This window comes from Hippoglossus stenolepis, chromosome 22 (genome assembly GCF_022539355.2).
Source record: "Hippoglossus stenolepis isolate QCI-W04-F060 chromosome 22, HSTE1.2, whole genome shotgun sequence".
In the NCBI taxonomy this organism is placed as follows: Eukaryota; Metazoa; Chordata; class Actinopteri; order Pleuronectiformes; family Pleuronectidae; genus Hippoglossus; species Hippoglossus stenolepis.
In genome coordinates this window covers 3,889,081-3,912,492 of record NC_061504.1, presented here as the reverse complement: position 1 = coordinate 3,912,492, position 23,412 = coordinate 3,889,081, and the positions used below count along the sequence as shown (strand labels likewise).

Here is a 23,412-nt window from a genome sequence, read left to right as displayed (position 1 = left end):
CTATCGATGCCTCTGGTCAGCCAAATGCTTTAATATGAAAATGCGAGCCAACCAATTGCCAACAACTTTATAAATTTATGAGTCTACTGTTTAATTTGTCTTCTTCCCACTTTCTACACCTCTTTTTGTTTAAATAAAGGAATAGCAACTGAATCAGTCAAGGCTGTAGCTAGGACTATGCGATCTCGTCCTCTGCAGTTGTTTAGCAACATAGCAATCTTAACAACCTTGTAGGAGTTATCATTATATAATTAAACAGTAAACTTGACCTTCATTTTATCAGCTGATTCCAGTATTTTTAGTCTGAATGTGAGACATAAATGTGGAGGTGGGTTTGCAGCGAGGACTTGGACTCGAGAGCGTGAAATAAATCAACTTACAAATTCTCAACCTTGTTTGGCATGTCTAATTGTGTCAAATGTATTTAGCAGCTAGCATTTGATATTTACACAATTCCAGCAGTAATTCTGTTGTTTTGTATGATTTCTTTATTTCGCGTACTTGGGTGTACGACATTGGCCAAATCATTTCCTTCTGTTGTCCTCGTGTTAGTCTCACATTAGTCCCAGCGCCTTGAAGACGTTTTCATCATTTCCTCTATTAAGCTTCTAGAAGTAACTTAATCTTCTCCGCTCATCCCATCCCACCAACCCGCCTTGTTGTTTGGAGCCCACGCTCTTCTTGTGATTTCGCACTGTTCTTCCAGTGGAGAATATTAATATAAGTGGCATATTAACACTACGCCGGCAGACGCGCTGAGTGACTTTGTGATTAGGATGCAGAGGCTGTTGTCTTTCAGATAAGCAGAAGTGGAGGAGGCGGAGACGGAGGAGAGAAAGGGAGGATTATGAGGCTAATTCCTTCATAACGCCTTCCCTCATTAATCTCTGCGAAGCGATACGATATTCTTTAAATGCTAATGTCCAATAAAGATGTCGGCAATGACATTTTACTGTGGTGAAGCAGATGTGAACAAAGTTGTCCATGTTGTTGTGGAGGAACTTGAAGGATCCTCTAACAGGATTAAACATAAATGTGCTATAATTAGCAATTTACTCACTAATCCTTTCTCATTTCTTTTTTGGGCAAGTCAGAAATACTAACTTTCTGTGCCAAGGTCGAACTCAACGAGAGGGGTGGTCTTGTCCAAAAGAAATAACTTGGAAAAAAAAACACTTCTTACAATAATGGGTGAAACATACTTTTTCAGTGGAATCAAACTTTAATTCTAATACATTTAATTCTGTTTAATTTATGCATTACCTGCTCTATTAACAAGAAGTTAGTGGAAGTTTGCGGCAACAAGAGAAACACTGTACATCCTTTCTTGTCATCGAAGGATTTCACAGCAAACATCGATGGACGAAAAGGAAAACCGTAGCACCGAATTATCACCTTAAATCAAATGACAAAAAAACCCACTGGTGCCTCAATGAATACTTGACTTGCAGAGCAAAATCAGTCCTTGCAATCCCTTTTTACAGAGTTAGCGTCCGTAGGCTAGAAAATGAAGTGTACCGAAGCTCCTTCCTTTTGCTTTAATTTTCCAAGGACGAATCATTCTCTGAAAATCCTTTTTTGAAAGGATATGATCGTTTTCAAAACAAAGTCAATCTGTGGAGGCGTTCGCGCTGACCGAGGCCCGGACGCTGCCGAGCTCTTGTCAGCATCGCCGCCAGTCCCAGCAGCCTCAGGAATGAAATGAGAAAAAGTTACGGCACTATAGGTTCGCGTAGTATCGATCTCTGCTCTCGTAATCTCTGTTGGCAAACTTGGCGTCCTTGTTGCTGTGCGGGATTCGTCCAAAGGGCGCATGGTCGTTGAAACACGTGTCGAAGACCTCGTCCACTATTTTCTCCGCCTCCTCTCGGCTAATTTTCCTCACAGCCAGGATGGAGCGGAGGGCGCGGCCTCTGACGCATTCCTGTCCGAGGAGAGAGGGTGAGGTTAAGATTTGGATTAGAGAGACTGAGCTGAAAGCTGCCAGAGTCACATTTATCCCAGCGCAGGTACCTGATGATGCTCCTTCAAGCCGAAGTTTAATCTGGCTACTTCGTTGCTAAAGGAGCAGTCGCCACTGAGGTTAGCTGCCCGGATCTGAAACAGTGACAAAAAAAGTGTATCTTTCAAAACTCAACAAACAAGATTTTTAGCTCTGTGAGATAATGGCATTGTGGGAACTGTTGGGATTCCCTTTAATATTGTACAGTCTCGAACCCAGACCAGCCCGTTGGATCTCGACTGGCTGGCCTGGGTCTGTATCCACACTCTAATGATGTAACAGGTTTAATCATGACAACAGGACCATAACAACACTGGCAGAAACTAAACAGAACCAGATCAGAATCACCATACACACACGGCAAATGCAGCCGGTGTAGAAACACAGTCTTACTCACCTCAGAACAAGCGAGGTGTCTGAAGTTGTTGAACCAGTCCACGTGGGCCCGGCAGTGATCGAAGGCGTGGATGAGCTCATGTGTGACCACTCGGTTCATGTGGGACTGCTGGTGGATGTTGTTCTGGCATAAAACTATCTGCAAACCAGAGCAAAGATCATTACTGGCGAGGCAAGTTATCTTCCATCTTTTTTTGTTATTATTAATGTCATCTTCTTTCTTACCTGAGAAGAAGCTGCATCGAAGCCTCCGCTGACGGTCCCGTCACAGTCTTCACAGGAAAAATGTCGGTCTTTAAATATTTTGCTGTGTTGAGAAGAGAAGGCAAAGTCATCTGGGTGCGAATCAATCTGATATTGCTACAAGTAATCACTGGTTTGCAAGTATCACAACAAACTTGAATTAAACTTTATCAATTTGACTAAACCTGCACTGCAAAGAAGTCACAACACATGTAAATACAGAAACGTGCTGCAAATTGTGTAAACGACAACAGAAATGTTTCCAGGGGACCCAAAAAAGTGATGAACCCCTGCTGTAGTTCAATCATAGTTCCATCACCACTGACGAGTAGCAGACTTCATTAACACAAAGCATTGAACTACAGCCAGGTACATCACTTCTTTGGGTCCCCTGGAAACATTTCTGTTGTCGTTTTTTTTTTTACAATTTGCAGCGCGTGTCTGTATTTGCATGTGTTGGGACTTTTTGCAGCTGCATGTATTGTCATATTGATGAAGTTGTTTTCTTAATTTGAATGTGTATTTTCTATTTGCATGTGCTTTCTTAATTTGCAGTGTGTTGAGCTCTCTCGGGCCACCGTACAAATGAGCACACTTAGGTATCCTGAAAACTAATGATTGTTTATTATCAACATAAGATGCATTAGCACAATTATGCTGTTTATTAATATAAACATTAGTCCTTCTGTATTTAACTACTTCTGTGTTCCAACCATTTGTTTAGCAAACGTACTTCCTGTCAGCCTGTAATATGAACAGTGTGAATAAGCAATGACAAACACATACTCACCATCCTGAGCTTTTCATGGCACTGAGGAGGAGTTTGGCGTAAGGACCTGAAGGAGACAGAGGCCGGTTAATGTGGTCACTCACACAGACCACAGCTAGCTAACAATGAGCTAGCTAACGTTAGCAGCTAGCATGTTAATCACAACCACCATGGACATAAACATGTGTGTTTCCACATCACTGAGGTGTCTCTGTGTGGGAAGGACAGTGAACTGGAACCTGAACTGGGACACTCACTGGTTTCCGTCGCGAACTGCAACATGACCTGACACTTGTGGTTGAACGTGAACAGACTCTCCGCGATGGAGCCCTTCTTGAACTTCGGCCTGTTCCTCTCCGGGAATAAGTCGTAGCCATATTCCTCCTCTTGTTTAGTCTGGTCCATGACAGTGAGAAATGTTAACTACAATGAGGAAGTGTTAGCATCGAGCCCACCCCCCGGTTAGCTTCCTCTAGCTAGCACAGAGAGGTCGTCTGTTGTCAGAGTCACGTGCTCACCAAGGGTCAAAGGTAAAACTAAACAAAAAAGGATCTTTGCTAATTTTTTTTATTATTAACATTCACCTTGGACATAAAAATGCATTCATTGAATGAATTTCAATGAAATGAATTAAAGTGATAAAATTATTACAATGGAGTTTTCTTAGAGCCTTTTCTTGTATAGATCGTCTATTGAGAATCTGCAGAGAAGCTGTCAACTTGGAGCGAGATTTGTGGACCAAAATACTTAAAATTACTGCAGCTGCCAGTACAATGATATTAAACTACAAATAATAAATAATACACGAGCCCATGGGTCATCTTTTAATAAACATATTTGTTTATATGTTGTTTTTTCAGGCTGACTTTATTGAAAGCCCATATGCTATATAACGCAATTGTATGAATGTTGCAGCCACATAAATGCTCATTTACATCGTTTAATATTTACATTTATACCTTTTCAAGGTGTTGCTTCTTATTTGTTGTCAATGAGCAGATTTTACCAACCGGTTGAATTGTTTTTGTATTTATTGTAACACAGACGATCTCTGTTGACGCACGGCGCAGCAGTGGCGCAGTGGCTGCTGGGACTCCGCTGTCATGGCTCCCAACATAAACAGAAAGTCAGAACAGCGATATATTCTGAGAGACGTCAAGCTCAAATCGTGGCAGCGGCAGCGGCAGCAAGTAGAGGCACTTCCGGTCGCCACAGAAACTGCCACTGATTTGTAAAGGTAATTATGATTTTTGAACAGCATTTTTTTTAAATTAAGTGATATTACTGTTGGATACGTGTAGGCTATATTACAAACTAAAACACTTCTGAGGACATCATTACTACTTTGCACTGTAACAATGTGCAGCAAGTGGACACCTCATTGCGTCTGTAAATTCCCGTATTTCCATATGTATATTAATGTAGCCTATTGTGCATATCTTCATCTGATTCAATATCTGGTCTTTTTCTGCAGATATGCAAATCAGATCAGACTTGGAATCCAAACAGTGTGGCATCCGAGGCAGCTGCCTTTAAAAAAGTGTTGACATCAGAGGCAGCTGCCTTCACATATCAGTGGCAGTTTCTGTTGACACCGGAAGTGCCTCTACGAGCTACCGCTGCCACGATTTGGAGCTTGCCCTGACTCTGCATATTTTGTATAACCACTGAGCCAAACTAGCCACAGCTCCACGTTGAGTGTGTTTCCCGGCAGGAGGGAGACGCGACAGGTACTTTACCAGGTTCAAGTAACCAGAGAGTCTCAGTTATTCACTTTAATCCCCCGTAGTGTTTCGCGTTTCTGCTAGCTAGCTAACTAGCCGCTAGCCAGCGTGATTCTCGTGTTTTCTTCCTGCCTGAAACAGCATCGACCACAACGACAGCAGCGACTGTTGTGACCATTGACTGTATATAAAAGGTTGTGACTTACAAATCTGTGTTTCACAGTAACATGTCCGGGGGAAACAAAGCCATCGAGTTGCAGCTTCAGATGCGACAGAACGCGGAGGAACTGCACAGCTATATGAAGGAGCTGGAGGGCTGGGAGTGTGACATGAAGACGAAGGATGAGGAGCTGAGGACAGGAGGAGCACAGGAGACTGAGGTGAGATCCTGCTGCTCGTGTTCGTCCTCCTCAGGAGCAGGTACTGTTCTGGATCCCCCTCAGGTGTCAGCATCTCTGTTTCATGTGTTGCAGGAGAAACTGCCACCTGTGCGCAACAAAAAATACAAAACAAAGATGAGGGAGAAGAGGAAGAAGAAGATGGAGCATGCTGGGACTGGGAATGGTGATGCTGGGAATGGTGACGCAAAAGCAGAGGATCTCCAACAATCGTCAAGGATAAAGGCGTATGATTATCAATCATGGGACAAGTTTGACGTGGTAGTTAGCTAATTCGTATGCACTATACTTCATATGACAAGTGAAATGGTGGAGTGGGTTATAAAATGCTTCTGTGTTCGCAGGACGAGGCTCTGGCGGAGATGGATAAAGAAGAAAGTCCAGTAGAGTCAAACGAGTCTGACTCAGAGGAAGCTGCAGTCGATAGAGAGAAAGCTCTGTCACAGAAGGAAAAGGTAAATACCGAATACCGAAGTGCTAAAAGGAAAAATAATGATTTCTTTCCTAAAGTATTTAACTTTTTCATTTTCAGGGTAATATGTTGTTCAAGGAAGGGAAGTACGACGAGGCCATTGAGTGTTACACCAGAGGGATGAGTGCAGATCCTTACAGCCCTGTGCTTCCCACCAACCGAGCCACCTCCTTCTTCAGACTCAAAAAGTAAAGCACAGATCACGTGGCTGCTGTTTTGTGCTGGTGTCACGTTGGTTTTGTCACCCTGCAAATTAATTCATCTTTGCTCATTGCAGGTTTTCTGTGGCGGAGTCCGACTGCAACTTAGCAATCTCTCTGGACAGCAACTACTTTAAAGCTTATGCGCGAAGAGGAGCGGCCCGGTTTGCACTGAAGAATTATGAATCTGCTTTAGAAGGTAAAGAAGCAACATTTTTTGATCACCTCTCAATCTTGATTCCTCTGAGATAACAACATGAATCTTCCTCTGGATAGATTATAAGATGGTTCTGAAGCTTGACCCCGGGAACACGGAAGCACAGAATGAAGTGAAGAAAATCAATGAGGTGAGTGGGATCAGATCAGATCTGACGATGAGCGTCATTTCTCAAGCCTTTCTCTCTCTTTTTTTTTTATTCAATACTTTTTCGCTTTGCGGTTTCAGGCCCTTGGGAAGGAGGCACCGACTTTGCAGAGTGAAGCCACGCAGCCGCAGGAGGCTTCCACAGTCGACCCTGAGCAGCAGGGACTGATGGAGGAACAGCAGAGGAGGCAGGAGGCCGTTCTACAAAAAGACAGAGTAAGATATTTTGTGGTTTTCCCAGTTGGACACTCAAACTAAAAATGTGCACACAGAATATTTTCTCCGCAGTATCAAATAATGTGTGGGGCAAGTTTACTCACCTATGCAGTGATCATGTTTGTTATTGTTAAGGTATATATGTAATTGCACCAAAGATAAAAATTCATAACACTGGGTAAAAGTGATTTTCAGTTCCTGATATTCCTTTAACAGTGGGTTTACTTGGAGACAGTTTTCCCCAATTGGTTTATGTTTTCTGATTGTGCTTCTCAGGGGAATGCTTATTTCAAAGAGGGGAAGTACGAAGCAGCCATCGAGTGCTACAGCCGAGGTATGGAGGCAGACGGCATGAACGTCCTACTTCCCGCCAACAGAGCCATGGCCTTCCTGAAGCTTGACAAGTAATCGTTTTCTCTTCACTATAAAATACATTACAATCTTATAGGTTCTCGAGAGAGGAAATATTTAGGCAAAACCTTTCAAAATTTGTCAATATGTACCATGTGCATTTGTCTAACTCTTATTACAGCAAAAAAACTAAATGACATTTATTTAAATTGAGTGTTAATTGCCGAAATATTGTTCGACAGTTAAAGAATGACAGCATACCTTTTCTTAATTTGTTGCAGGTATAAGGAGGCAGAGGAAGACTGCACTAAAGCCATTTATCTGGACAGTACTTACTCCAAGGCTTTTGCCCGTCGAGCAACAGCCAGAGTGGCTTTAAGGAAACTGGAGGAGGCCCAACAAGGTGCTGCACAGAACAACACTGTCTTCTAAAGTTAAACAGCTGCCACAGTATTCCATGTTTTTATTTTTAATGGAGTGGCCCAGAAATCTGAAGCAGATCCACATTCTTTCTCTCGTTCTACCGTTTGTTTTATTGTCGCCTTTTCTTATCCTGCATCAACACAGTTCCCAGATCTGTTTAATTACTAAATTATCTCACACTCGATATAGAGACATTTAAAGAGTCGTCTTGAAATTATGTTTGTTAAATTGCACTGAAATGAGTAAAAGTGATTATTTGTATTAAAAGTTTTGTGATGTGTATTCTCAGACTTTCAGGATGTGTTGAAGCTGGAGCCAGGGAACAAACAGGCCTTGAATGAACTCCAGAAACTCCAGATTGTACGTTTCAAAATCTATTAGTTCCTGTGCACATATTTAAGTAAAGAATGTAGTTCAGCCTGTGAAACAAAACAGGAAAGTAATTCCTGTGTAAAAGAAGAAACCCCTTCTGGTGCTTGAATTCATTTCTGTTGTCTGGACGAACAGTGGACATGTCTGACTTCACTCCTCTCTCCTCTTGTTTTAGGACCTTGGTCCCAGTGGACTTCTTCAAACAGACGACAGCTCACAGAGGAGAACAGTTCAGCCGATTGATAAACCAACTCACCTGCGCTCAACCGTGAGTTCCTCATTTTTTTTCCAATTCTACTTTTCCCTCTTTATTTTTAGACTGTCAGAGAAAATTGACAATGTGAGGACATTATTTTGTGTTAGAAATTACTTTGTTTGAGGAATCTAATTAATATTAATGATTATTTATGTTTATAAATAACTATTGCCAACAGTGAGTTATACTTGAAACAAGTAGATAAATTAAAGTAATCTACACATGTGTAATCTTCCCCATCACCTGGTTTCAACACAAACATGTTTATTATGCTCGAGCCTTATTTGTCCAGCATGTGGCAGCAGACATCAGTGCGTCACTTCATTATTATGTTTGATTGGGGGGAAAAACCTGTCTGTGTTTTCTGGCTGATGCTCTTCAGAAACCTCTGAGGAGAATTGAAATCGAGGAAGTCAGTGGGAAAGCTACAGTGCCTGAGGTGGAGTCAAGTGGGTCCAAGACCTTGATCCAGGAAGTGGTGAGGGAGCCTGAGGAGGACTCCTCTCCACTGTCCACCTCCCCCAGCGCCAAAATAATCAAAATCGAGGAGATGGCAGATGCTCCCTCGCACGTATCAGAAAAGTTAGTGACACTGTTTAATTACTGGTTAAAACCATTTGACACATTTCAGTCATTATGTAGATTAATATATTTGTTTGTGTTCTGCCTTCGCTCACCAGACTCCCTCCCAGCAGACCGACTGAACAACCAGCGCAGGTGGAAATCAGTCACCCGCCTGAAACAACCACCAACACCCCCTCATTAGTTACAGACCTGCCCCCTCCACCCACCAGCAGCTTCCAGCTGGAGGCCGACATCCGCAAGATCGGAAAGCAGCCAGAAGTGATTTACAGATATCTGAGGGTGAGTTGAGTTTTTACCTATTATAACATATTGCAGGCATCACATTGATCATAGAACTTTCCATTTTCATCACTATTTCTTAGGAATAATATGTAATTACCATGATAACCCAGTCGGATTTTCAGACTTGTCAACATTTCAAATAAACAATATGGCTTGAATCTGAAATCATGAATTCATGAAAAAGTTAAGATTTCATGCGTCAGTTTTTTTGTGTTAATCTTTTGTCTTGTAGCAAATCAAGGCTGAATCGTACGTTAAGATTTTACAAAACTCCCTCGAACCCGACATCCTCAATCAGATCCTGACGACGCTGCACGAGTTCTATACGAAGTAAGTTTTTTGAAAAAAATGCCCAGAGAATAACTACAAGAGCCGATTTGTTTAGTAAATTTTGAATATTTTTTTAATTAGTTTTCTTAGTTCTTGTTAAGTGTATTTGTAGTTACTTGTTTGCATTGTATAATAAGATAAGCTATTGTGTAGGAATGAAACGCCTGCTGTTATACTGGAGATCCTCAGCAGTCTATCGAATGTGCGGCGCTTCAACATGGCTGTAATGTTCATGTCGTCCACAGAGAAGAAAGGTAAGTGTGTGTGTTAAATGTGCCGAAGCAGACGACTCACGCTTTCATTGTCTTTTTCATGTTGATGATCGCTGTGTGTTTTCTATGCTCCAGCGCTGAAAGACCTGTTTGACTTCCTTCACCGAGCTGAGCTGGAAGAATCAGCCGTCGCACTCTTACAGAAGAAGTATGGTGTGTGACGCTCCACGTCTCAAGCAACAAACTTAAACATCAACACAGAGCGCCACTTTGAATTCAAAGCAAATGAAGTGTTAGTTTTTATTACTCAATTAACTTCCATTAAAGTTACTTAAAGGGATAGTTCACCCAGAAATTAAAATTCACATCTACTCGCCACTATGCCGATGGAGGGGTGGGTGAAGTGTCTGAGTCCACATTACACTTTAGGAGTATCGGGTAAACTGTGTTGCAGCAGAATCCAATACAATTGAAGTCAATGGTGAGCTATTCTTCAGACGTAATAAAACTGAAAAAAACATAACATGTCTCCACACTGCTTGTGTGGTGTCATCTAAGTGACATTTATATTTGACTTGAAACAAGGTCATTTACACCAAGTTTTTAGCCTCACTGTCCTCTGATATCTCCCAACGAGGTGCATTAGGGACCGTCTGAATGCTAACGTCCGCTAGCTTAGCCACTTCCTGTGGACATAGTGGTGAACTATCCCTGTAAGCAGTCTTTATATCCAGTGCGTTTGAGCAACACATCCAATTAAATCCTTACATGGTAACATGGTTTTGTGAAAGCTACATCTCTATATGCAGATACAGCTTTCTATGCATTTGTTACTGTTAACATGTTGATGTGTTAGCATGGAGCCAGGTTACTGCATCTTACAAGTCGTCAAACCCCAGCTAGGATGCATGTCCTTTCAACAGAAGTGTGACTTTATCTTGAACCCAGTGTAAAAGTATGGATTGGTCTCTGTGAGTACTTTACCCAGTGTGAATGTTCCTCTCATTGTTGAAAGAGAAAAAAAGAAACTGACATTGCTCTGGACTAAACCTGCCTGACTGTTGTGTATATGTAGAGTTTGGACAACTGAATGACAAATAAAGGTGTATTTTGTAATTTACACGTGGGCTGTTATTGAGTCACTACAACTACATCCACCTCATTTTGTTCTGGGTCACAAAATGTTTGGAACTCATCCCAGGGTGCATTGTGTCAAACGACCTGGTTAGGCCACCATACAGGCCATCACAGCCGAGAAGACAATGATTTAGCTAATATAGACTTACACGTGGGTGAGCTGTTTTGTTCCATTTTAAAATCTTAATCCTACGTGATGAATTCTATGTTTTTGTGTTGCGACACATTTTATTTTCAAACAAATCATTTAAGTTGAGACATATCTCGCATTTGAAAGAAATCATTTTTTTTTAAAAAGAGTTAACAGGGATGGAGAGGGGAACAGCTGGTTTATGGGAGAGCTCATGGTCTCCGTTATTAGAGGAAACTTTATTCATTAATTTTTAAATTGCCATAAATCACAATAAATTCCTGGAATTAAATCTCTAGTGCTGGAATTGACAGGGCAGCTTTTTAAAAATCAAAGCGTGAACGATTAGAAGCCACAGTGAAGTACCTCATAGAAAGTATTCACCAGTGGACTGATATGAACCCATGGTATTGGTACGGATAACAAAACATGTTCCAATAAATACATGAAACAGACCTATAGCCTTTTTTATATAAGTAAAATATGTAGAACCACTTACAATTTCCCTTAATATGCAGTAAGATTTAATAATTGTATTTTGAGTTTCCAGATCTTTGTGGTGTGCAATCACCATCCAGCCGCCAGGTGGAGCCAAAGCTAAAGCAGAAATGTGATCACAAGAGTTAAACTATTACACACACCCACAGTGGTGTTTTTACAACTTACTCTACTCACCGTCCTGTGATCAGGTTCATTGACCTTTAATCATTTTCAGCATACAGCAGCTTGACTCAGCAGCCGGAGCGGAGACGTAACTGAGAAACCCTGTGTCAAGAATGGAAACCTGTTGGATCTGTTCAAGACTTTAATTGAAGCGTAAGACAGCGTTTTTACAAATCTGATAACTCTTTGTTATAGAAGTCAGTGTATATCATTTACGCATCGGCACATTTTTAGACTTTTCAGCTAAATCAGTGTTGAGGACAAATTGACCAATTCTGACATCCAATGCTCCTTTCTTCGCGCTGTTGATATTTAAGCACCTTTTCCACGTCACTCCCTGCAATGTGCAAACAGGGATCAGCCCTCTGTCAACATGTGAGGCCAGTGTAAAGGAGTCATTTGTAGAGTGTGTGAGTCACCAATTTCCCACAATTTAGAAAGATTTCTTTGTTACTTATTCATCCGCTGAACCTAGAGACACAAATGATTTGTATGAGGGAAAGACAAATATGTTAATACTGGACTATATTAGTGAGATAATATGTTGAGAGCAAGTAAAAAGACAAATTAAGAGTAAAATAATAAATGAACACAGTCAATCATGTTGCTTGGATAATAATAATTCTCCCTGCTCTAGTTTAAGAGCCTCACCTGTGTGCAGTGGATCACAGTGATAAGGCGACAGTCATCATGAAGGCCAACAGCAGCAGTGCTGAAGTCTCTTCAGGACGAACAGACAGGTTTCCATTTGACCCTGAAAACACACACAAGCAAACAAACAGAAACAGAATGCAGGTCAGGACAGTGTCACTATGATGTGAGATCGTACATTAAAGCATGTTCCAGCTTATCTACCTTTTACTTGTACACTTTTTAACACTGTGGCTGTCCTCCTGGAAGCAGTGTTTTGTGCCTCGCACTTGAGAGTGAAAGATTTAAGCGGATGATCCAATCTTATCTCAATCACGTTGCCCCTCACGGTCTGACCGTCCACAGACGACAAGTAGCGACAAGATGGCAGACACTCGGCAGAACACATGAACTTATACTTTTGTGCGATTTCTACAATGTCGGGGCCTTCGATCTGGACCTTTGATGGACCGGCTGAAACAAAGAGTGAGGACAGATCACGACATCGCAAATTTGAACTGTACGTGATTCAAAAATACAAATGTAATAGACTACATCAATGCAAACCATGAAGAAGACCCAGAAGTTTGTAGGAAAACTCAGTAGGCTGTTTCTAAAACTGGTACGTTTTGTGTAAAGACTTTCAGAGGTCCAGTACTGCAGGGTTGCCAGGTCTATGGTTTTCTCGTGGAATTGGGTTACTTTTAAAGTTGCTGCAGATTAGCTGTAAAAATATCATGTTTAACCTTATATAAGATAAAAAGGGACGCTGAAATCCAGTATATATACATAGCCCATTTACACATAACACACAATCTTAACTGTTAGGGTTTTCCTTTCTCTTCCCCGTTTCCTCCTCCTCCTGCCTGGAAGACATACATTTACTGTTTATAAGTCTTTTACTTGTATAAGTACTAGAATACACCTCATCATGGTAATTCATACAACCACTGACAGGTTTTAATGTTGTGGCTCATCTATATATATATATATTCTGTGAGTAACCTATATTATTAAACGGTTGTGAATTAACATGATAAGCTTTATCAGCTGAAATAAGGTAAATAAAATGCCCAGAATAGATAAATAGGCTATTTACACGTGTATTTATTGTAAGTATATGATTGAAATACAGTGAAGGAACATGATGAGGTGTTTCAGTTGAAATAAAGCACTACATTAACTACAGTAAATGCATAGGACATAAACTCATGTTATCCAGGCAGGTGGAGAAGAACAGAGCTTTTGTTTATTTAAATGTCTTATTAAACAATATTGTTTTAAGACCTTGGTTAAAGAACTGTGTGAGTTCTGGTATTGGGCTGGTTTTGTCTCACAGATCTGGCAACGCTGCAGTTCTGTCATGAACCAGCAGCTATGAGTTTAGAATTGTGCAACATCTTTCAAAGTAAAAGTAAACATCAGTTACAGTATTTCTTCTAAATAATGAATCTAAATGATCAATGAGCTAATTAGCTAACATGTTGATGTTAGTTAAATTAGAATAGTACAACATGCTTGTTTGCTTTCTTGCCTTGAGTTAAAAGACAATGTTTACACCACTGTCATGCAGGCATGCTGAATAAACCACTGCTGGCTTAGCTTAGCATACAGACTGGGAACATGGGGCAACAGCTAGCTTAGCATACAGACTGGACACATGGGGAAACAGCTAGCTTAGCATACAGACTGGACACATGGGGAAACAAATAGCTTAGCATACAGACTGGACACATGGGGAAACAGCTAGCTTAGCATACAGACTGGACACATGGGGAAACAGCTAGCTTAGCAAAAAGACTGGAAACATGGTGAATAGCTAGCTTAGCTCTATATTATGTAATTATATGTAGCATTTCAGCTAAGCTAACCTCCTCATTGTGAATATCTATCCCTACAGACAGTGGTCAACCTTCTCATATAACCCTTGGGAAAAAAGCAAATAAGCTAATTTCCCTTTGTTGAATAGCTAGAATCTAACATCAACATGCAGGGGCCTAGCTAGGAACCTGGCATTTTTCCAGGTTTGAGGCCTTAACTTTCAGCCACAGATAAATCATGAAACTCTCGACTTACTTATTACAGTAATGCGTCGCGTGGCAGCGATAAACAGCCCAGACACAGTGTTGGTGGCTTTGCAGGTGAGCACTGTGGAGTTATTCATCTCCTGAGGAACGATAGAAATCACATTCCCTTGACCACCAATCCACGGGCCATGATCTGACCTCCAGGTGTAGGAACAAGATGGCCGACAGTGGGCGTGGCAGCTGTAGGTGTGGCTCAAGGTTGGATTCATCAAATCAGCGCCTGCGATGGAAATGTTGGCAGGTCCGTCTAAGGAAAGAAGACAGATCAGAGTCATCAGGACATCGATATCCTGAAGGATCTCATACAACTGACAAAATCAGCAACCTCTTACCTAACACCTGTAGTTTCTTCGTTGTCGTGGCGGTCTGCTGTGTGTCCTCGTCTGTGGCCGTACATGACACCACTACAGCCCCCACCCATTCGTTTACAGTGAAGGCCAGTACGTTACCCTGACCCTGAGCGGTCTGCCCATCCAAAGACATGGAGTAGAGACATCCAGGGCATCCGGCATCGCACTCAACGGTGCTCGGCACTCCCAACGTCACATAGTCCGGACCGATTATTGTTACATTCACTCCTCCTGAAAATGTCCCTAATGGAGGAACATTCATTTTCACATTTATTTACAGCAATCATACCGAGATATGAGAATTTAATTGTATCTTGGTATTTAATATTTAACATTTTTGACACAGGCAACATCTTTAGTGTAAGATTTATTGTTTGATTGAATTTAAAATCACTTACTGTTATCATCACTATCACCTTGTTCAGGCTGCTCTCCATCCGAAGACAGTACAGACTGAAGTCCTATCAGGCAGTTGAAAATACTGACACTTAGCATTGTCTACAGCTTTTAATGATATCATCCTCTGCCTGTCACCAGTGGAAGGATTTCTCCATTTGTCACAGAAAGTTGAAAGCCAGTAGACATTGTTTGGTCAAACTATAACTCAAGACTGAGACCTGATGCCTAATTTTGAAGCTTAAATACATGCTAAGGCATAAAAGTGCCATGGATATAATCAGAACTGACATTAATAAGTCTAGTTGTTGCTTAATTTATTTTCTACTCATGCTGCTATCACTCTACTACTCTTAGCTTTTACCATGATTTCATGAATGTGGCTTTAGGCCCCAGACATTATATAGTTTTCACAATGCATCGTTCACATTAAAAGTATAGAAACTATTAGCACTCATTATGCAGAAAATTGTCTCTTGTGAGTAATATAATGTAATTATGTTAGTTGGTTATGATTACTGCTGTAGATGGTAGAGGTGGAGCTTACTGTGATTCCCATATTGTTGCATAATTTAATATATAACACTAATCTGCTATTTAGTCATATATACACATACTCATATATCCTCAATGTATAAACTATATCCAAAAAGCGGATAGATTTTGTATGTTAAATCTTAATATGCTTATGGACTACAATAGCTTTAAAATATATGTAAAAGGTACATTTCCTTCTGAAATGGAAATGAAAATCCCATTGTAGTGTATTATCAGTCACATTTAAAAATGGTAATATACAGAGAAAGTGGTTTTCATAGAATAAACATAATAAAAACAAGAGTCAAAGTCAGTACGGCAGCATTAATGTACGCTGAAGTCATCACAGCGAAACAATTCAACCCTCCCACTGGTATTTTTATCAAAAGTAAAATAAATCCTTGTGTTACCTGCCAGAAGCAGCAGCAACAAAAGTCCGCTGAGGTTTGAGAGTCGTCTGTTCTGTTTAGACGTGCAGGTTTGATCCATCTTCTGTAAGAATCTGACGTGTAAAGGCAACCAGGAAATAAGGGATATGTAAAACATTAGCAGGCAACCCGCTCTTATCTGAGCGGGTATCTGCCTCATTGGTCACTCTGATGATAATATATTGACTGGATTGTTACCATAGTGGATATAAAAAACAAGTTTCCCTTTGATTTATTTTTCCCGATTTTCTTTAGCAGCAGCATTTTCAACATAATTATGACTGATTATTTCCTCAGTTTTCCAGATGAGACAAGAGTCCCTGCAGTCGCAGGAGTAAGTTCTTATGTTTCTGGCTCAGATCCAGTCTGAGGGAGTGATCTGCAGAATGTATTGGTTCTGAGAGTGAGTCCAAAACATGTAATGTCACAGTTCTGATCTCTGTAAAGAGGAAAATGCTGATTTTAAATCGGATTATTCGAAATAACGTGCAAAAGAATCATCGCTCTGTGTAAAAACATCAGCTCCAGAGGAAACAAAAAAAGGCTGTGAGCATTAGTCCTGGAGTAGAGCTACAGACGCTGATATGAAGTGTGAGTCACCGTATTATTCACTTCTGCCCTCCCAGCATTCACTTTGGTGCTTTACAGTTAGTGACCTCGCCCTTCAGCTCCAGAAATAACCTCCATTATCTGAATAAATGATCCAAATGCATACAGATAAAAAACCTGTTGCATAATGGACACACTGACTGAGTTTATTGGAGGAACAACAATTAGCACGAACATGATTTCTATGGATGAAGGAGATAATAGCACTAAACGGAGCCTTTGAACCATTTCACAAGTCACATTTATTGAAAGCAAAAAAAAATACTAATTACATCAGTTCAACAACATTATTTCTACAAAAATACAAAAAAGTCAAGAATATATTTGCATGTTTCTAAGTGGGATCTTGTGCAACTTTGAGTGTAAGTGTGTGTGTGTGTGTGTGCTCTTAAAGTGACGTCTCCTTCGAGTCCCTGTTCGGCCTGAAGGTCAGTATCTCTGTGAAGGTGTGACCTGCACAGACACAAAGGGAAAGATGATGCATCAGTTATTTTACATCGACACATTTACCTCTTATCTTAATAAACCTGAATTTTCTTTTTCCTGCAAATACATTCTATGTCCATTAGCGCCCTCCTCTGGCGAACAGCAGGTTCTGTAACAACTCTGCTGGCTGCCGTGCCTCTGAATTTAACTGGCCTACAAATCAACAAAGCCAAAAGTTATTTTAAGGAGAATAAAACCTAAAACCTGCATTAATACATTTTTTCTTCGGCTTTTTTAGACAGTACAACAATATGTGAACACAATGCTGATATATATTGTGGCGTTCATTTCATTGAAATCAGCTGCTCCTGGAAACAAGGCTGCAAAATGCAACTTCAGCCACTAGATGTCAGTAGATTCTACAGCCTACCAATTACATAGATAGTGTTTTGGCTTTTTAATGAGATCAAAATATTGGTGAAAGCAGCTTTAAACCCAAGTCATCCTCTCCGCTCCCTCTTACGTTTCCACTGGTCCAGCGGCAGGTCCGTGTTGTCCATGGTCTGATCATAGGGCAGCGCCTCGGTCTCCTCCTCTGTGTCTCTGAACTCGCTGAAGAAAGGCAGGTCCAGGGCCTCGGAGGCGCTCACCCTCCGCTCAGGGTCCAGGAGCAGCATCTTTTCCAGGACGCACACGGCTGCAGCGGTGCACATGGACACGTCACAGTCAGCACCACAGAACCCAGCAGAACCAACAGGTGGATTAAACAGGTGGAGAACAGAGAGCTGCACGTACCATTGGAGCTGGCTTTGGAGAAAACAACATCCAAATCTTTCTTTGGTACTTTTGGCAGACTTCTGATGTAGTTTTTGGCCTGTTGAGAGAAGTAGGGGACAGAAGATGGTAAGTTGAGGGAATGTTTTGAGCATATTTGAACGGACAATATTTTTTCCTCCTTTCTTTATCTTTGTATTTGACAGATTGTATTCACACCATCTAAATTCTTACAATGGAGTTTGAGGTCAAATACTCTTGATCATTTTTAAATCATTATTTCTCACCAATGAATAATCGTTTAAAAACCTTAGAAATAATCACTATTTGTATCTATACCTCATAGGACTACTTTACAGATGATAACAACTAGCTAGTAGCCGAAGTAGGTACAGTAAAATTGGGGTGAATCTTAAATCGAATCTAGAAATCTAACAACACCATGTTTTATAATAGTTCATATTTTTCATCCAGTTTGACGATATGATTATTGGGGGGGTTGTACAGGTCAGCTTGAATTCAGTCAGTGACATCACATTTCAAAAAGTATATGTACTGTGTGATTTCTGTGTATTTGTAACACAAACTATAAAAATGAAGAAGTCCAAACTTTCCCCAGTTGCTGTCCTCTTTGAGGTCTGAGGAAACAAACTACAAAGTACAAACAGTGTGCAACAACCGTTCAGCTCTGCCCAACTCAGCCAGAGACTGTTTCACGCTCAGAAGCATCGAGTGTAACTTTAACGTGTCTCACATCTTGGCTCTGCAGCTTCAAAACGAAGTCGGCAGCCGGGGTTCCTGTGATCTTCATGATTTCTCTGAGCTGGTCCAGGTCTGACAGGAGCTACGGTTAAGTTCCATCTGCTACATGTGAACTTTCTACAGTGCTCATGTGAGCAACACGAAGAGACAGCAGAAACAGAGAAATAGGCAATTAAATCATTCTAATATGTCTTTACAGTCGGGATCTAAAAGAGTTTTAGCCAAGTACAACAGATCTAGAAGGAAGCTTCATTTCTCATGCTGATAGAGCCCCACTGATATGTTATATGAATCAGATTAACCATAAACTTCAGGATAAATGACGGGAATCATAAAGAAACAAATACATAAAATATATAGAGCTTGAATTAAAGAAATTAACATTTACAATACAAATATAAATGCACGTCTTTTCTGTATGGATTTTTCTGTCAAATAAAAGTTTTCATATCGTCAAAAACATAAACGCCGACACTGTTGTGCCTGTGAAAGGCTCACATTGGCCGAAATGCTCTCTGAAATGCTCAATGATAATGATATATCTGTATTTGTAAAGGATACGATCGCTTCCCTTGAACAGCGGCTTTCCCAGCAGCATCTCTGCCATGATGCAGCCTGCAGACCAGATATCAACTGCAACAGAGAACAAACATCAGCTTTTCCCATTAATCTTTTATTCTTATTTTGATTCACTCGCTCCCCTGTGGACAAACGGGAGTTCACCTGTTTGCGTGTAGTGCATCCAGTTCAGAATGACCTCAGGCGCTCTGTACCAGCGCGTCACGACGTAGCCGGTCATCTCAGCGTCCGCCTGCCTCGCCAGGCCGAAGTCAAGAATCTAAATCAGACGGGAAAAAAGCTTGAACAAGAAAACGTGTAAATGTGTAGAAAATACATGTCAAGATATTTTGAGTTGGGTTACCTTTAACTCACAGTCCGGGTTAATGGCTAAATTCCCAGGTTTAAGGTCCTGAGGTGTGAGAGAAAGGAAATAATGACAATATTAATACATTAAGGATCATCAGGAGACATTTGTTTGACAATTTTTTTGTTTTGAGGTGACACTGCCCTGTTAATTTAAGGTTTTTACCAAATTAATATATAAATATAATTTAGGAAAAAAGCTTTTGTTTTGTTGATAATTATTATTATTATAACAACAACAATAATAGTAATAATAATAATAATAATATTTTTTATCAATGCTCAAAGATGATTTACATGATTACAAAAAACAGAAAGCATATATATAACTTAACTTAAAATACACATTATAATCACACATTTAAATATGATCTACAATGTATATTAACGATATAATAAAATAAAATATGAATACTTACTTTAAAATAGATTTAAAGACATAAACAAGGGCTGAAAACAAACTAAATCCTACTGTTCATTGTCAACATAACTAATTCATATCTTCAAAGCTAACTTCTACTATATCTGAAGGGCACAGTTGAAGAAAGAGGCTCAGACATCTGGGACTTTCAGTAATAACATTTAACAGCGTATAGTTCTGTTCTAACACACACAGACACACACTCTCACTCTCACACACACACACACACACACACACACACACACACACACAGAGAGTAAAGCTCCCTTTGTGGGAATCCGGATGAATGGAATTGGGCGTGAAATGAGCAAGAACCCCCAGCCCCCTAAAGCTCATAGTCTGAAAGGTCAAAGTTCACGCACCCTGTGGATGATCCCTGCGGAGTGGATATACTGAGGAGGGGGGGAGAGAGAGAGAGAGAGAGAGAGAGAGAGGGGACAGAGAGCATCAGCAAGTTCAGCTCAACTCACTGAAACAAACACAGGAGCATCAACGTTTTTCTCTGAACTGTATTTACACTGCGAAACAGATGCTGTGTGGTGTTTGGTGTTCACCTTGAGTCCTCTCATCATCTGATAGATGAGGAACTGCACTCTGTCCTCGGACAGCCTCTCCAGCTTCATCAGCTTGCCGAGGTCCGTGCCCATGAACGGCATCACCAGGTAACTGTGGAGGAGAGGAGAGAACGGGAGTCCCATCTGCCAACAATTGCTCCGACATGCTTTCAACGTGGGTGTTTGGGAAGAGGCAGAGGAACTCACAAATCTCGAAGCCGGTCCAATGAGATCTCGGCGGTGAAAACATCCATTAGTCCAATCACCTGCTCGGTGAAGAGGAATAAATCTGATTATCATAGAGTGCACAAAACCTCAAAACAGGATGTTATTTTGAAATCATATGTTGTAATTTCCTGTTTTTGTTATTTCCTCAAAGAGCTTTTCTTACATTTTCATGCTTCATGTGTTTGAGGAGTCGCAGCTCTCTGTACGCCCTTTTGGCGAAAAGCTTGGACTGGAAGGGCCGGTGCAGTTTCTTGATGGCCACCTGCATCCCAGTGCGGCGGTCCCACGCCGAACTGAAACAGACAGATACTTATTATGCAGGAAAGTTTGTCCTGGTTGAGTTTTATTCTGAAAAATACTCATTCTGCAGGAAAACTAAAGCAACAGTGATCATTTTTTTCTGTGGTGCTAATCAGGACGTCCACGTGTGATAAATAACATGGGGGATGCCTCAAATGGAGCCATCATTAATGTTATCAAGTATAACTGAGTCTTTCCTTCGACTGCCAGTCACAGTGAATGCTGTGTGTGGGGTAAAGAAAAGGCCCTTTTTTGATTGAAGACAAAATAGTGGTGCGTTCTATGCTCTTAACTCGGGGGTCTTTGACTTTCTAACAATGAGACTGGGGGTGGTTTTTCTTTGTTCGCCCTCATCCACACAACACAATGCAAATAGAGGCCCTGCAGAGCCAGCTGTGGAGGGATAACATACCAACATACCCCAACACACAAGCACTGCTCTACTTTACCTGGGTAACATATAGTCCAAATGGTACACGCAAAGTATGGTGGTGAGTTTTGGGGTCGAGTTTAGGTGTATTGATAAGATATGATGTACAATAATCCTGTTTTAGTCCCACACTGGGGAAATTCACCGTGTTACAAAGAGGGAATCCAAAAATCCAAACTCAGTAAGGCAAAAAATAAATACAAGAATACAATATAAACACAAAGAGCTATACAAAAAAATTTAAAGTGTAAAGTACATGGATAAAATTGAAATTGCACAGATGAATAAAATGATTATTATAGCTAATTCAATGAAATTAGTTTCTTTGAGGATGTAAATTAAACCAGAAAATGCAAAAAGAAGTACTTGTTGGTTTCCTATAGTGGAGAGCTGCAATGAGACCAGTTCTCCTGTTGTTTCCACACTGAGCTCCCAGTGGTTTCTCTTTCAGGGACCAGGAAGCGCTGGTTTAGGATCACGATCCATTTGGTAAAGCAGCTGTTATGCATTACATAAACTCTGCCTCTCAAACCGCGGATATAAACAGTATTCAGTCAATAATCCTCTGGGCTTTTCGAGGGGGGGTGTTTACTCACCTCACTGTCCCGTAAGCTCCTGTCCCGACCTGCTTCAGGTCCCGGTACCTCTCCGGAACCTCCCACACCGTCCGGTTCACCTCCTGCCGGTAGTACCCCGTCCTGGAGCGCACAGCCATAGCCCGACCTGCTCACACTCAACTCGGCTGAGGTCAGGGTGTGGGTCCGCTCTCCTCACGGGTCCGGTCCGCTCCGCTCATGTGAGGAAACGTGTGTTGGGTATTTACTTGTATTCCAGTCAAAGCCGGAGACGCGCAGTCCGTCCCGCAGACAGAAGTTTGGTGCGTGCGTAAAAATTCCTCCAGACGAACCAGTCGACCACTTGTGAGACGCGCAGGGTTTCCCCGTTACACCCCCCCCCCAACACTCAGACACACACAGGCACTCACTGGTCGCCCAGGGCAATATGTGGGTGTGTCTACAATGTGTGGAAAAAAAACCCACCAGCAAACCAAACATCTGGCCCCCTTAAATTACACCGCTGTAAAAGCCCCCTGGAATATACACTGTGATATGTACTTTATGTTTACATCACAGATTATTATACTTTTTTAAAAAACATTATGTATTTATAAAATATAGTATAGCGTTTTTGCTATTGATTTCTGCAGATTCTACTGCACTACATTTCTTTGACAGCAGATGTCTCTGTATATAAAACTGTATATAAAGTAGTTCAAACCAGCTCCAACTCCAAAAGCAAGTGTTAATCATCGAATGCTGCCATACATGATACTAATATCAGTCACAGGGACCAAAACAGTCAATTTACTTTTAATAATTTAATGCCTAAAATATGCTATTTATACTGGGGTCATGCATGTTTTGTTGTAGGACAAAAAGAAGTGACCCCACACTGACAAACAGAAATGATGGTGTTTATTCTGTTGAAGCCAAGACTTGCCAAGTGACGTTTACCCGTTAATGATGAATGAGAAAATCATCCGAAATATTTAAAAAATCTGAGAGCGCACATTCAGCGTGATGATTTGAAACTCATGGCTACAGCGGAATCACATGCCAACACGTATTCAAAAGACACTTGGAAGTCGTAACATACATACACACAGTATACATATACATTCGGTTTTGCAGTTTGCTATTCAAATCCATCACGTGTACAACATCCACAAAAGCACGGAACACTTGGAACATTCAGAGTTCTAACACGCTCGGACTGAGACATCTTCAATTCATTTGGACTGTCAATTCAACATTTCGCTTCCAGTGTGGATGGACAACTCGCACAAAAGGCTACATGTGCACCTCCAGTGGGACCCATGAAGGAAAACATACTTTAAAATGTCTCTCTTGTGTTTCTCCAAAATGACGCCAAAGCGGTAAAACAATGTTTCAGCTGTATCTATATTTTCCAGGTAGAAATAATCTAATCGAGTTGAACTTGAGAGCGGGCCACATCCTCGCATGACAATAA

General features: G+C 41.0%; 4 protein-coding genes across 4 annotated transcripts; 1 reads left to right on the top strand and 3 right to left on the bottom strand.

Moving 5' to 3' along the window:
• Positions 1-1,202: 1,202 nt before the first annotated feature.
• atp23 (ATP23 metallopeptidase and ATP synthase assembly factor homolog) lies at positions 1,203-3,977 on the bottom strand. The gene is made up of 6 exons (XM_035147581.2): positions 3,668-3,977; positions 3,432-3,477; positions 2,624-2,705; positions 2,400-2,537; positions 2,014-2,097; positions 1,203-1,924 (listed from the first exon to the last, which is right to left on the bottom strand). The coding sequence occupies exons 1-6, from the start codon at positions 3,813-3,815 to the stop codon at positions 1,721-1,723; spliced, it is 702 nt and encodes a 233-aa protein (XP_035003472.1). The 5' UTR covers positions 3,816-3,977; the 3' UTR covers positions 1,203-1,720.
• Positions 3,978-4,921: 944 nt separating this feature from the next.
• Positions 4,922-10,715, top strand: rpap3 (RNA polymerase II associated protein 3). Its single transcript, XM_035147580.2, has 17 exons — positions 4,922-5,140; positions 5,358-5,514; positions 5,608-5,793; positions 5,877-5,987; positions 6,065-6,192; positions 6,282-6,403; positions 6,481-6,551; positions 6,650-6,784; positions 7,061-7,188; positions 7,417-7,538; positions 7,848-7,918; positions 8,106-8,198; positions 8,569-8,768; positions 8,867-9,050; positions 9,286-9,383; positions 9,537-9,637; positions 9,731-10,715. Exons 2-17 carry the CDS (start codon positions 5,362-5,364, stop codon positions 9,814-9,816), a joined length of 1,989 nt encoding a protein of 662 aa, XP_035003471.2. The 5' UTR covers positions 4,922-5,140; positions 5,358-5,361; the 3' UTR covers positions 9,817-10,715.
• Positions 10,716-11,649: 934 nt separating this feature from the next.
• Positions 11,650-16,052, bottom strand: LOC118101631. Its single transcript, XM_035147546.2, has 7 exons — positions 15,936-16,052; positions 14,991-15,053; positions 14,575-14,835; positions 14,232-14,489; positions 12,381-12,629; positions 12,177-12,279; positions 11,650-11,996 (listed from the first exon to the last, which is right to left on the bottom strand). The coding sequence occupies exons 1-6, from the start codon at positions 16,012-16,014 to the stop codon at positions 12,191-12,193; spliced, it is 999 nt and encodes a 332-aa protein (XP_035003437.2). The 5' UTR covers positions 16,015-16,052; the 3' UTR covers positions 11,650-11,996; positions 12,177-12,190.
• Positions 16,053-16,784: 732 nt separating this feature from the next.
• mapk12b (mitogen-activated protein kinase 12b) lies at positions 16,785-22,369 on the bottom strand. The gene is made up of 12 exons (XM_035147418.2): positions 21,978-22,369; positions 20,815-20,944; positions 20,631-20,689; positions 20,424-20,535; positions 20,232-20,261; positions 19,447-19,494; positions 19,248-19,362; positions 19,086-19,157; positions 18,517-18,596; positions 17,784-17,862; positions 17,512-17,685; positions 16,785-17,015 (listed from the first exon to the last, which is right to left on the bottom strand). The coding sequence occupies exons 1-12, from the start codon at positions 22,094-22,096 to the stop codon at positions 16,951-16,953; spliced, it is 1,083 nt and encodes a 360-aa protein (XP_035003309.1). The 5' UTR covers positions 22,097-22,369; the 3' UTR covers positions 16,785-16,950.
• Between the last annotated feature and the right edge of the window lie 1,043 nt (positions 22,370-23,412).

Bases quoted from the DNA above. Each gene is read 5' to 3' on its own strand.
- atp23 (XM_035147581.2), bottom strand. From the start codon at position 3,815: ATGGACCAGACTAAACAAGAGGAGGAATATGGCTACGACTTATTCCCG. The intron at 3,478-3,667 runs GTGAGTGTCCCA...TGTCTCCTTCAG, and splicing joins GCAGTTCGCGACGGAAACCA to GTCCTTACGCCAAACTCCTC. The intron at 1,925-2,013 runs GTACCTGCGCTG...CTCCTCGGACAG, and splicing joins GCTTGAAGGAGCATCATCAG to GAATGCGTCAGAGGCCGCGC.
- rpap3 (XM_035147580.2), top strand. From the start codon at position 5,362: ATGTCCGGGGGAAACAAAGCCATCGAGTTGCAGCTTCAGATGCGACAG. The intron at 5,515-5,607 runs GTGAGATCCTGC...CATGTGTTGCAG, and splicing joins GAGGAGCACAGGAGACTGAG to GAGAAACTGCCACCTGTGCG. The intron at 6,785-7,060 runs GTAAGATATTTT...TGTGCTTCTCAG, and splicing joins CCGTTCTACAAAAAGACAGA to GGGAATGCTTATTTCAAAGA.
- LOC118101631 (XM_035147546.2), bottom strand. From the start codon at position 16,014: ATGGATCAAACCTGCACGTCTAAACAGAACAGACGACTCTCAAACCTC. The intron at 15,054-15,935 runs GTAACACAAGGA...ACTGCCTGATAG, and splicing joins GTTGCTGCTGCTTCTGGCAG to GACTTCAGTCTGTACTGTCT. The intron at 14,490-14,574 runs GTAAGAGGTTGC...TTCTTTCCTTAG, and splicing joins GAAGAAACTACAGGTGTTAG to ACGGACCTGCCAACATTTCC.
- mapk12b (XM_035147418.2), bottom strand. From the start codon at position 22,096: ATGGCTGTGCGCTCCAGGACGGGGTACTACCGGCAGGAGGTGAACCGG. The intron at 20,690-20,814 runs GTAAGAAAAGCT...TTCACCGAGCAG, and splicing joins AACACATGAAGCATGAAAAT to GTGATTGGACTAATGGATGT. The intron at 20,262-20,423 runs GTGAACACCAAA...CCCCCTCCTCAG, and splicing joins AGATGATGAGAGGACTCAAG to TATATCCACTCCGCAGGGAT.